The sequence below is a fragment of the Charadrius vociferus genome, unplaced genomic scaffold (assembly GCF_000708025.1).
Source record: "Charadrius vociferus isolate BGI_N301 unplaced genomic scaffold, ASM70802v2 scaffold50, whole genome shotgun sequence".
Taxonomy (NCBI): domain Eukaryota; kingdom Metazoa; phylum Chordata; class Aves; order Charadriiformes; family Charadriidae; genus Charadrius; species Charadrius vociferus.
This window is the reverse complement of record NW_009646445.1, coordinates 1,296,190-1,308,439: the sequence shown is the minus strand read 5'-3', so window position 1 is coordinate 1,308,439 and position 12,250 is coordinate 1,296,190. Positions and strand designations below refer to the sequence as shown.

Below are 12,250 nucleotides of genomic sequence, written 5' to 3'. Positions count from 1 at the left end.
AGTGAATATATGTGTATAATTAACTTAAAAGATGGAAAAGGGTTGGGATGGGTGCTGGCGTGCTTTGAGGTCAATTCAAAACAAAAATCCCAGTGTGTCTGAAAATCCCTTCCTATTCAAGCAGTTACGGTTGTGAAGGTCTAAGGACATATGGCAGCAATACCTTTTTTTGTAGAGCAAATGACATAGTTGGAAAAGAGCAGACAAGATATTGGGAGCACAAGCTGCTCTTCAGAATAAGGCAACACGTAAGTGCTGCTGGCATGAATGAGACAGGAAGGATGCAGTGTATAAAGAGGTTAAGTGCTTTTTCCAGTTGCAGAGCTCTGGACACACTTCTATTTCGTTTCCTTACAGCAAAGTTTAATGGCTATAGACCAAATCTCCTAATGTCAGTAGGACTTAAGCACAAACTTAAATCAGGACCTGAACAGGCCTGATATTGTCATGAATCAAAGCCTTAATGAAGGTGCGCAGCAGAGAAGAGACGGTCTCTTCAGAAAACCTCAAACTAAGCTGCAAGGAGAAGGACAGGGAGGACAAAGCTTCAGTGCTCTGGAACAAGAAGCAGCAGTAGCTCAAACACATGCTTAGAACAGTATTCTCTGGACTGACACAGAGCAGTGTCCCTTTACAGGCACCTAAACTGGCAAAAGACAGTGCCTCGTGCTAAGCAGTTCCTGACAATGGTATTTAATCTTACTAATAATATTTTTCTTAAAATAGAGAAGATACTTCTACTTGATAAAAGACCCAACCTAGAATGAATTACACACAATGACCTGCAATGTACTCAAGAAGACTTCAGAGGGAAGCTTTGCAGTGTGAACTATCAGCAGTTTTGCCCCTTTATCTTCTCTATAGGAAGTAATTTGGAATGTGGTAGACAGCTCTCCTGCTGCCAATTATTTTTTTCCCTACTTGGAGATGCTTGATTTACTGCTCCTTTCAGTGCTCTCTGAAATTGATACAGATTTAATTTCTTCCTCTGCAAGTTGTCCCTTACATTGACATTGGATCACTTCAGAGAGTTTGAAGATTTCTGCAAAGTTCAAAGAGAGTGCCTTAAAACAGGATCACTGTGAATATGTGGAAAAGATGCTAGCTGTGGACTGCTTAGCACTTCTGTGCCTACGCATCTGAAGTCTCAGTTGCACTCAACACTACTTTGCTTCAACTATTAGCACAGACCCAAACCCATTACTTATTTTATTTTAGAATCTAAACTTGTGAAATGAAGTAATTTGCAACGTGAAACCAGTACCTTTAATGAAGATTTTTTAAATACATAAAGATCCCTTTGTGTAGTAACCTGAGCAGTTGTAGACTAGGATCAGAGAGAGGGGTTAGGTCGCAAAGAGAAAAAGTGGAAACAAGGGATTTTTAAAACTGACTTTTTCAAAAAGCATGACAGTGATATTTGAACACAAGCATGTTTTAATGCACGTAAACAACAGCTGACAGGAGGCTGTGTAAGCACTCCTTTAGTTTTATACACATTACGTAATTCTGTATTACGAACAGAAAACCACAAATGGAACACAGAACAGAAAACCTGGGTAAAAAGAATATGAAAAAAGCCTGGTGCCTACCCTTCTGGCATAGATTTTTGTCTGTATGTGCCCCCACCAGAGCCAGTCTCACTTGAGGATGATAAGTTGCTTGGAGAATTACGGCACTGTTGCGATCTTGCTAAGGCAATGGATGAAACTGTGACGTAGACATCAGAACCGGGAGACAACCTGTTCAGAGCAAAGGAACCAGCCGCATCAGCAATCCTGAACAGCGATATCATAGTGCAAAGCATGAAGGACACCACGCAAGTTGTCACAACAGCAAAGAACAAGGCATCGTGGAGTCGGTAGAAATAAAGTCAGTTGAAGGATCAGACATTTTTCCCTTATTAATCTATTGGAAACCATGGAAAAATCAGCTGTAAAAAACTGGATGCAGGGGAGTAAATGAAGAGAGGCAAGTGTGGGAGGAAAATCCCGGCATACACTAGGAAAACATCCAATTTTCTCAAGTCCGGATTTGTTTTTTCAGATTGTTTGTAAAAAATAATGAAGCATTACATTCCTGACCCAAATAACAAACAGAACAACTTATTTCTAGTTCTCAAAACAGACTCTTGCCTGGTATTTAAACTAACTGTAGTGAGTTGTCTATGCAAACTCTTCCAAGAGTATCAAGCTTATCTCTATGCCACCAAACTCGTCGACATTCAATAACAATGTAATGCTATTTATAAATACCTTAAAATCCCCCCTAAAAACTTAACACTCTAACATAAGCTATCTCAATATATCAGAACTCTGTTTGAAAATACAGACCTGATTCATATGAAGCCTTCTCCTGTCGGAATAACCATACAGCAAATAAACGGGCTAGAATTGCAACACACGCACCTGGGCAGAATGGCTGGAAGTAGCAGGCTTATACTGCTCAACTCGTATATCCTGTTCTGTAGTTTAAGGCTTTTTTAGCTCATTTTCTGCTTCGTGCATTTTGTTTCCCAAACCCCAACTGAATTCACTGCTGCTACCTAGTTCTTTGTTCTACTTGATGGTAACTGAAGCCATTCAGAACTTCTGCAGTGGTTTAAGTGGAGTGTGAATTACGCCATCCACGAACTTCAAAATCCTACTGTGAACACAAACCTTTACTCCTTTTAAGAAGGAAGAATACTACAACTTACACAAATTAAATACTGTAAAAACTTTTAAAGTTCAAGTAGTCTTTTCAAAAATGAAAAAAACGCTGCACTGATTATTGTTACTTATGTATGTGTATATACCCAAAGAGACTGTGTGTGTGTATGTGTATATATATATATAAAATGTGCATTTATCACCCTCGGTACTTTGCAAAAAAGCAGTAAACAAAATCTTAAAACGGAAAGAGCAGTAGGACTGGACCAAACATCTTGATCATCTGGAATTTCATAAAGTGCATATGACTAAGAGTAACTCTTTTTCCCAAACAATAAAGGAATGACCGAACACCTGACCATCACATGTACCATACAAAATCCAGTAATTCCTTTCTAGTCTACTGAACTGAATTTAACTTATCCCACATTTGTCAAGCAACAATTCTGAAACATTTGATTGCAAAGAACATTGTTCAAGAGGTGGAAATCTGGGGAGCCATGAGCCAAGCAGTTCATTTTCCCAGTGGCACTCTCATAAAAATAGTTCAGCCAACAAAAAGATGTGCTTTCAATAGCATTCACTCACCTATGTAGGCACACACATTTAAACTCAGTTATGCTTGCAGAGGAATACACAGTTTAAAAGTATGACCTTTCTTCCCAATACTAAATTAGAATTTATGGCAAGGAAACCAATTACTTCTTGAATAATTTCTGCAAAATTGAAAAATGCTTACATTATCACTTCAGATTCAGCTATGCCTTTTCTTTACTTACTGTGCCTTACCAAAAAGTGACAGCACTGTTCAGAAGGAGTGTCAAGATTTCAGAACTATGTCACAGAGTTATAACTCATTTACAAAGATGAAAGACCTCGAGGGCAAACAAAATTGTATTATAAATGTGATCTGAACAACAGCAGTGAACAACCAGTCAGGTAGGACCATCCTATTATTTAAAGCAGCAATACATTTTGTTGATACAGTTCACAATAGCACTAAAAAACTTTAGTAGTGAGAGACATTTCATTTTCTGTGAAACATATAAATAAGACAAAAGAACTTTAGAGTAAATTAGTTCAAATTGACTTTTTGAGCTGCTTTGAAATCTATTGATGAAAGGCACTTCCCAAGACAAAAGGAGTATTGTGTTAGCAGTGTGCCCCTATAGTTAAGATATTCTGTGCTTGTCTTTTATTTATAATTAAAAACCAAACTAAAACAAGCTATTATCTATTTCAAAAGGCAGCTTTAAGAAATTCCAAACGGTTAAGTGCATGAGTCCCACAACTGAATTTAAAAATAGGCCAAGCGTCCATTGCATTAAACAGATACAATTACATTGCAGACAATTGAACAGGGATTATACCATGCGTGATTTAGTTCTAACAGATCTAGTTCATCCTGAAAGGACTGGTTGAGTCTTGCCAAGCATGGGAAGAAAATCATCTTTTGTGCAGGGAGTGAGTGGGATGGGTGTACTTTTTTTTGTTTAGTGTGACAACACAGACACCAAAAGCATCCATCTTGTTCTTAGTAAATTAATTTCCATGTCATTAGCTGTAATTTGCCCCACGTCTTCAGTATGCATAGGCATGTAATATACACACCATAAGAAAAACGTCAGCCTCGCACACTCGGTGCCTATGGCCTAAGGCAGTTTGTAGTTAAATGCTCATACACAGGTGCCTTCTCCCTTACGACCTCTGCCCCATGCAGTTGTATTTTGTGCTACAACTTCTGCTGCAAGAGCTGCACAGCTCGGAAGCGAAGGAGGCGCATGCTGGCAGAAGAGGAAGGACGGCCTTGCAGCCGAGGCATCTCGGTGCCGACTTAGCCAACTGAATCCTTATCTTGCACTTGCTGCAGCACTCCAAAATGACCACTGGCATATTTGCTAAAGAAAATTTTTCATTCATTGTCACTAATTGCAAGTTTCTCAAAAGCTTTATTTGATTCCAAGGCCTGATTCACTTCTGAGCTGAAAACTTCCCAACGCAGCTGAAGTCAACTGAAGCTGTAATTTGAATATATAAAATATTAACAATGCTGGGCACACTTCCAAATATGAGATGCCCAAAATAAGACACAGCAAACGATTAGAACATAATTTCTCTCTCTACCTTTGTTCTTAATCTGAAGAGGGCCAAAGACATCTCTTCTCACACAAGAGTTTGGAAAATTAAGTTTAATTAATACCCAGGAAGCATTCACAAACTATAGTAATGGGCGCCACTGTAAAGCTTAGAGGGGAATTAATAATTGCATCTTTACAACAGGATTTGAATGCCATCCAGTAAATAAGGGACAGAGTAATGAAGAGGAAAATAAAATAAAGTAGCTCTTTTTTAATGAGCTGCATCCACTGTGTGAACTGAATGAGGCAGATGTACTCTGTTAAAAAAATTCTCGTAATTTAATCAAAAAGGTATCAGAAAATATGGAACACAAGAGTTCTGAATAAAATTGCACAGCAAATCTTAATTCTGGCATGCTTACCTTCCACGTGTTTGATTTCTGCAGTCCTAATAATACTGCAAGACGTGACAGTTCTCTGAAAACACTGACTCAATGCTCTCATGTTGAAAAGGAAACCAAACCATTCAAAAAGGAAAAAAGATCATCAACAATTTTGGGGAAGGGGATAACAAATTAAACAGAAAATGCAGTTATGCTGTCCACACTGTACCTTCTCACACCATACTGTGTACCTTCTTGAGCATTTTTCTTCAATTTGATCATTGCATTTCAGAAAACACGTATTATAGAAAGAAAAGATATAGAGGCGGGCAATGGGACAACCAGAGGTACAAAATGGCTGAAGAAACGCTGAATAGACTATACGGCTCCACAGATTATAGAGAATTTTATTGTGTCTGCTTCAATCCATCCAAATGTGGATTATATTGGATCAAGCGAAAAATGATTATTCATTATCCCTCATGACAAAAAAACAATTAGGAGACCTGGGACTATCAAGAGACCAGTTAGTAGGCACCTGGATGAAGAGTTACCATCCACAGCTGTTAAACACAGCAGTACAGGTGCACCTGGCGCCAGGCGATCTGGTAAGGAGTCTTTCTTTATACTTGTAAGCACTTATACTTTTCCCTGGTCCCTGCTGATGGCCACTGCCAAACAAGAGAGATCAACTCTTGACACGACACAGCGTGGCTCTTCTCAGATGGTTTTGGAACACACGAGTTTGGCCACGCAGCCAGGTGTACCAACAAACCACCGCTACATCCAGCCCGAGGTCCTGGTGCCAGCAGGAAATGCGGAATATATAATCTCATGTTAGTACATGTTTTAATTTGACGAATGTTATAAAAACTTTAAAATAAGAAATCCTCGAACCCTGTGAAGCCGGCAATGCCTGTGCTACAGCGCTCACTTGGCAGGTGGCAAGATGAGCACAGACACCTGCTTGTTTATATTAGGAAAAACGTCACTGATCCAAGCTGCAGGTTAGGATTTTTATATAATATGGGAACAGTCTGAACTAGAATCTACAAGCAGGAATTATCCTATAAACTACTACTGGCACAGTTACTGTCACTGACTCCACATGGGCCTTGGTCAAAGGAGTATGAAGTTTTAGGGCAAGACTGTGCTCCGAAGTCCTCAGTAAGACTTAAAACCAGTTGGAATGAATATTGTTCTAATAATTCCACACTGTGGAATTTTACAGACAGTGCTTGACTGCATCATGCTGTAAATCAGTTTTCCATTTGGTTTAAAATATTTACTACGCTGAGAAATCTTCTAGTTAAGAGCCTTGACCTTCCCTCCAGAACAGTACTGAGCTGCTTATTGAAGGGCACAAGTCCAGCAGCACACTTTGCTCACTGGTTTTCACACTTCTACAATGTTTGTTCAGTCAAGTTTTAGTTAAGACTGGTTCCAGTTTACGATAAATTAATTAAGAAGAGATTATCATCTAACACTGTCTCATCTCCTTTCCCTGCACATGTTTTTTTGTCCTAAAGTCTGGAAACCAAGCATACAAAATAAAACCTGAAAATAATATCGACCTCTAAAATTACATCTTCTCCAACAACATTAGCTCTGGCATACTTCACATATACGTGGTTTATGTATCACTCTGATATTTATTCTGGGTTATAGGCTATATAGCGTCCCGCGTGGATTAATTAATGTTGTGAAAGAACCCATAACTTGGAATTTATTGCATTTATATTATGAGATTTTTCAGTCTTAATGTTGCAGTAACATTAGAGATTTATTTTAGGATTTACGAAGTTTTGAGTTATTTTTCCGGCATACAAATATGCACAATCATGAATACGTTCAAGGACCCAGAATACCATGAGGAACAGGGAGAATTTAAGTATAAACTAGTGAGTTGGATACATGAAGACAAACCAATAAAGGCAAATTTAAGTACTCTGCTGGTTAGGCACAGGACTGGGTATTTGTCTGCCTTCTCAGAATCAGGGACTGTCAAGCAAGCTCCTCTCCCACCTACAATACCAGTCCCCATAGGGAGGCAAGATGTTCTTATGTATATGATGTGAAATCCTCCTCTTTTCAGGACTGGTAATGTAGCTTTTATTTATTTAAAACACAGTCAAATGGACTAAAATGAAAATATCAACAAGGGTAAAAAATAAATTTATTTCACTCAGTATGCATATTTAGAGACTCTAGCTATATAAAGTGATCATCAGTCAAATATCACTAGTAGGTAATTCAAAGAATTACACCTGTACTCCCTGTAGAGCACTTTATACTCAAAGAGGGAAACACTTGTCTATTAAGCTAGTTTTGTTTAAATTAAATCCCTTAAATCTTCAGGTTTTTTTCTAAATACTTATATTAAATCATGGATTTATTGCTGATAGGTTACCGTTAAAATGAGTACCATGTTAGGCCTGATACATCAGAAATATTATAGTGCCTCTATTTCATTCTTTGAAATCCCACCCACTGGAGCTACAGCTAACGATGATACTGACCTTCTGTGGTCCTGAGCGACTGCTACCAGTGCCAGTTCCAAAAATCATCTCAGATTGAGACCTCAAAGAGCCACATGGATCAATTTACTACGGGTTTCTCAGCTGCCACGTTCCTTAAAACACAGGCCACAAACTATACATTGCTGTTTCTTAGTGGCAGATGAGATCTGCCATTACTGTCACCGCACCCAGCTCCAGAAACAAAGAACATGCAGTCAAAAGGTGAGAGCACAGAAGGATAAATGCCCGCTCCAGTCTCGAAACAACTAAGTATTAAGATCAGTCAAACATCAGCAAATCTGAATTGCAGTTCAGCACTGCAAAAACAGAAGTGATAGCTAGTGATATCTAGACCCAACTATACTTTAGTACTGAAATGACTGATTGACGCTGATCTTCGTAGTTTCCAGCCCCGCTGACACTTAGGCAGTACCTTCTTTTCGAAAGTGGAGCTCTAATGATAGTAAGGAAATCTAAGATATCTGTATTGCTTTGCTAATGAGCCATAATGACAAGTGCTTTTTTCTAAAACCCCTGAAAATTGCTCCATAGAACATAAATACTGCAGACACAGACAGTGAAGTAGCCATTTCATATCGAGTGGGGTCATGGTAATTAGAAGGCCCTTTTTGGATCACAGGGACCACCACTACAGACCCGGGTACCCATGTTACCAGGTTACCCTTGGTCTTCCATTTCTCCAACCAACCAAGAGCTGAGCAAAGAACAAACCGTAGGGAGCAAAGCCCAGCGGAGCACCATCGCTGCTGCCTGCACCAGAAACCCGCACAGATTCCAGCACCTCCTCATAGGTCATTTTTACACTATGGGCAGTACGAAAGTTAGTGATGAAAAATTAAATGAGGCAGTCGTTAAGAGGGCTATGAAAAATCTCATCTTTGTTGATTTTGGAGATTTTACAAATAAGAATAGAAGTATCTGAGCTTCTCCAAAAGCAAAGCTTTCTTTTATCATGCAGAGAAAAGACAAATGAGTCTTGGAGTGAGCTTATTGCTTTTTTTCCCCCTCCAGTGTTCCTTTAAAATGATAAAAATGTATTTTTCTTCACTTTAACTGGAAACATGTTAAACTTATGCAGCTGCTGTTATATTTAAATTTGATCCAGCCAAGAATAATGTTTAGCAGACCAGAAAGATAAGAGAGGAGACATTTTTCAGGCATCCAAAAAGATTCTCGGCCAAACTTAAAAGCTACTTTGATAATATACTTTTAAGGATGAAAAGATCCAATAGAACCCTTTTGAATAATAATAATAAAAATACTTAAAAGAATGTCTAGAGGAGAAAAACCCCAGCTATGTGCCGTGAAAATGAAGGAAATGGAAAGTCAAAGTTTCACTTTTTGAAAACAAATACAGAGTACGTGGAAATGTAATTTTCACTTTGCAAACATTTGTCAGGCCATAGCCCCCCCTCTAGAAGCATTCAGTGACTGGATAAATCTTGGATGCTTTAGGTGTGCGACGTTGCCCACATAGGATTTTATGCACAAGAAAAACACAGTTAATAATACCCCGTCTCTCAGTGCAGCCAAAGGATCACTCTCCTCAGCACAAGTTGTGGAACAGTCAACTCGAGACAAAACTCTTTGGTTAACACCACGAAGAGATGGAAGTGTCTGAAAAAACCCCAGCAACTTAATCTGATCTTCTGCCACTGCCTTAAACTTTGCCCGGGTATGACTCTGCCTTCCGTAATTACAGAGTGAGATTCCACAGCACTGGAGAGAGCAAAAAAACCCCAACCCCCCAACCCCTATTCCTTCAAATTCAGGATCTGCCTGCCTTCAGCTGTAATAGGCAGATATGGCCTGAAGCCATGCGATTTTTATGTTCGTCCAAATACTGCATTAGAGAGCTAAGTCTGGTGTCTCACTGGCTTCTGCAATCTTTCCCACAGACAATCTTTCCCACAGACAATCTTAGGTTGTCTGTGAAATTATTAGTGTTTTCAGTGTTGCAAATTTTCTTTTGCATCTCACACTGATGGGAGCTTTAAGTATACATCTAATGAATTTACATAAAGCTACAACTACACTCACCAATTAGCTTGGGTGCAGAAGTACGATTGTGTCTAAGGAAAAAGAAAGAAAATTAAGCCCTTACCAACTATTATCATTTCTTAACAAGGTGTCCTACACAGAAGTTTCAATTTCACCGTGGTAGTTTCTTGGTCTTGGCTGTACCATCTCTTAACTTTTTTTTTTAATCCCCAGTTCTTCAGGATGTGAAAAATGCTTTAAGTTAATTCATTAGAACTCTTTTTAAATTTTCTACAATATGCACCTTATTTCCACTGCTTTATATTTTTCAGCAATGTAAAGCACGATTAGAATCTATCTACAGCTTTTTTGTTTTCAGTAATTGTCCAAAAAAAGAAATACAAGCTACAAGCTTGTTTCCCTTAATAGATCTCTTTGTAAATGCAGAGACAGTGACAGATTTGTATATATAATCAAAACAATGACAGTTCATTTGAATACTATCAAATACATCGTTTCCCATGAAAGAATGAAAATACTGTGACAGGATGTACCTGATACCTTTATCTTAATAATAATCGCTTTTTTGTTTTTTTAAAAAAAAACATACCACAAAACAATAAAAAACTGAAACCACCTTCAAGAAATGCAAACTTAAAACAATCTCTTCTCTAGCCTAGAAAGTTCAAAAACTCCCAAATCAGATAAACTTGCTTTCTGTGCTGGTCAGAATTCTCTTGCTAAACACCCTGTTAGATGCTATTTCTTCCTTGCGAGCTTTAGGCAATTCCACCAAGCCTATAAACAAGCTAAAATTTTGATTTACTTCTTCAAAATGCAGAAGTTCAGGACACTTAAGATCTAAAACTTTGATTGTAACTCATTTAAAACTTAAATAACAATACTGCAGTTTTAGAGTACCGTCCAACATAGGGAAACATACCCTACCAATCCTGTAACACTTCATTTTGTGGTTCTTCATGCCAGGCAAGGTATTTCCTTTTGACTAATGTTTCGCTCATATTCATGTTGCCTTTTGACTAATTAAAACCAAGATTAAAAGCAGTCTTCAGATATTTAGATAAATCTATTGCACTTTTTTCCAGACAAGATTCTGAGCAGCAATGAAAAGCCATTTATGAAGATGACACATACCTCCGGCTCTCCAGTGGGCGTCCATCACTAGAGATGCTTCGTGGGATGTTGGCTGCTCGTTCTGGGGGTGGCATTTTCCCTTCTCCTTTCCCAGAGCCAATCCTAGATGTCACTGGACTTTGTATTTGGGATGGTACCTGAGCCACATGAGGTCCCTGTCCTTTGCTCGCATTTCGCTGCCATTTGTTATTATTTCTGAAGGGAAATTTGAATTCATATGACATTCCTTCATTCACTTTGTATTCCATCACTGGCATGCGATAGTTTTCTGAAGAACTCCTGGAAATGAAGGAATTTAACATGCTGCTGTAAAATATATCCTGTTCACAAGGACAGAAATCTGAAGACAGAAGCTGAATCAATTCTATGAAACAGTAAATGTAAGATTCTGCTTTTTAGAAACACGTTTAATAAATTTTGATACTCTTCATCTGTTTACCGGGTTATAAAAGCTAAAAAAAATCTGCTAGAAGGGCATCTCCCCTTCCTAATTTAAGAGTCACGGGTTTTACAACTTACCTGAACCCAGAAAAGTAAGACCTGAAATGTTTGTTCTTTTTGAGACAAATCTTTCTGATGCACAAACATCCATTAAAAGACAAGATTCCCATGAAATAATGCATTACAATTCATTTTCAAACATCTCTGGCTTTGGAGTACCTCAGTTGACAAACTTGCACATTATGAAAACAAAACACTTGCTAAAAATTGTAGATACCAAGCTCAAAAGATGCCCTTTGCTTCCTGAGGATGTACAGGCACAGGGCAGCATAAAAATTGGGAGTAAAACAGGACATACGCTAATGTAGTCCACATAAGATGCAGGGCAAACTTCTGCATACATTTAAAATGAGAGATTTGGAGAGATGTGACCTTCAGCTTCGGTGAGGATAATTTTGGTATTTCTCTTCACAAATGTATACACCTCTACTTAAGTGATTTTTTTTAACGTGATTACTTTATCTACATGCATCATTATGTAATCGTAAGGAAATAAACAATCAGTGCAAAACTTTCTACTTCTAGCTCTTCCTCCAAGTGATTACTCCACTAGTGCTGAGAAATGTATTTTCCCAGCTACAATACAAAACAAAACAGGTAACTTGTTATCTTGTTATGCTGACATTAGCAAGTTGCACAGTCTAATAGGAGCAGAAGAAGTGAAACAATTGGTGCTGAGGTCCTGGCTGTCCACAATATACATGTTTTGTGGCTTTACTTTGGCCTACCCTCTAGTCTTTTACTTTGGTCTACCCTCTAGTCTTGACCTACAAATTAAATTAGCAGTTGGAAGGCACCAGATGTGCTTCTGAAGCACATCTTTCAGCTTCACCTGAAAGGAAATGTCTGTGCACTCCCAGTCCACTTTGTGAACCACTCCATGGTAGATAGGGATGATCAGGAGATTTGTTTTCAAAGTCCACTCACAACCTAACTAAAATCCTGATACTCTTGTCTTTTCT

The 12,250-nt window shown here is 38.4% G+C and overlaps 1 protein-coding gene across 3 annotated transcripts in view; it reads right to left on the bottom strand.

Annotated features, from left to right (window-relative positions):
* Window positions 1–12,250, bottom strand: part of SIPA1L1 (signal-induced proliferation-associated 1 like 1) — a 76,974-nt gene that overhangs the window by 27,677 nt on the left and 37,047 nt on the right. For all 3 annotated transcript variants that reach the window (XM_009882222.1, XM_009882230.1, XM_009882238.1), the window contains exons 9-10: window positions 10,788–11,066; window positions 1,593–1,742 (exon numbers count right to left, since the gene is read on the bottom strand). In XM_009882222.1, the coding sequence (XP_009880524.1) occupies window positions 1,593–1,742; window positions 10,788–11,066 (429 nt within the window). The remainder of the gene's footprint in view (window positions 1–1,592; window positions 1,743–10,787; window positions 11,067–12,250) is intronic.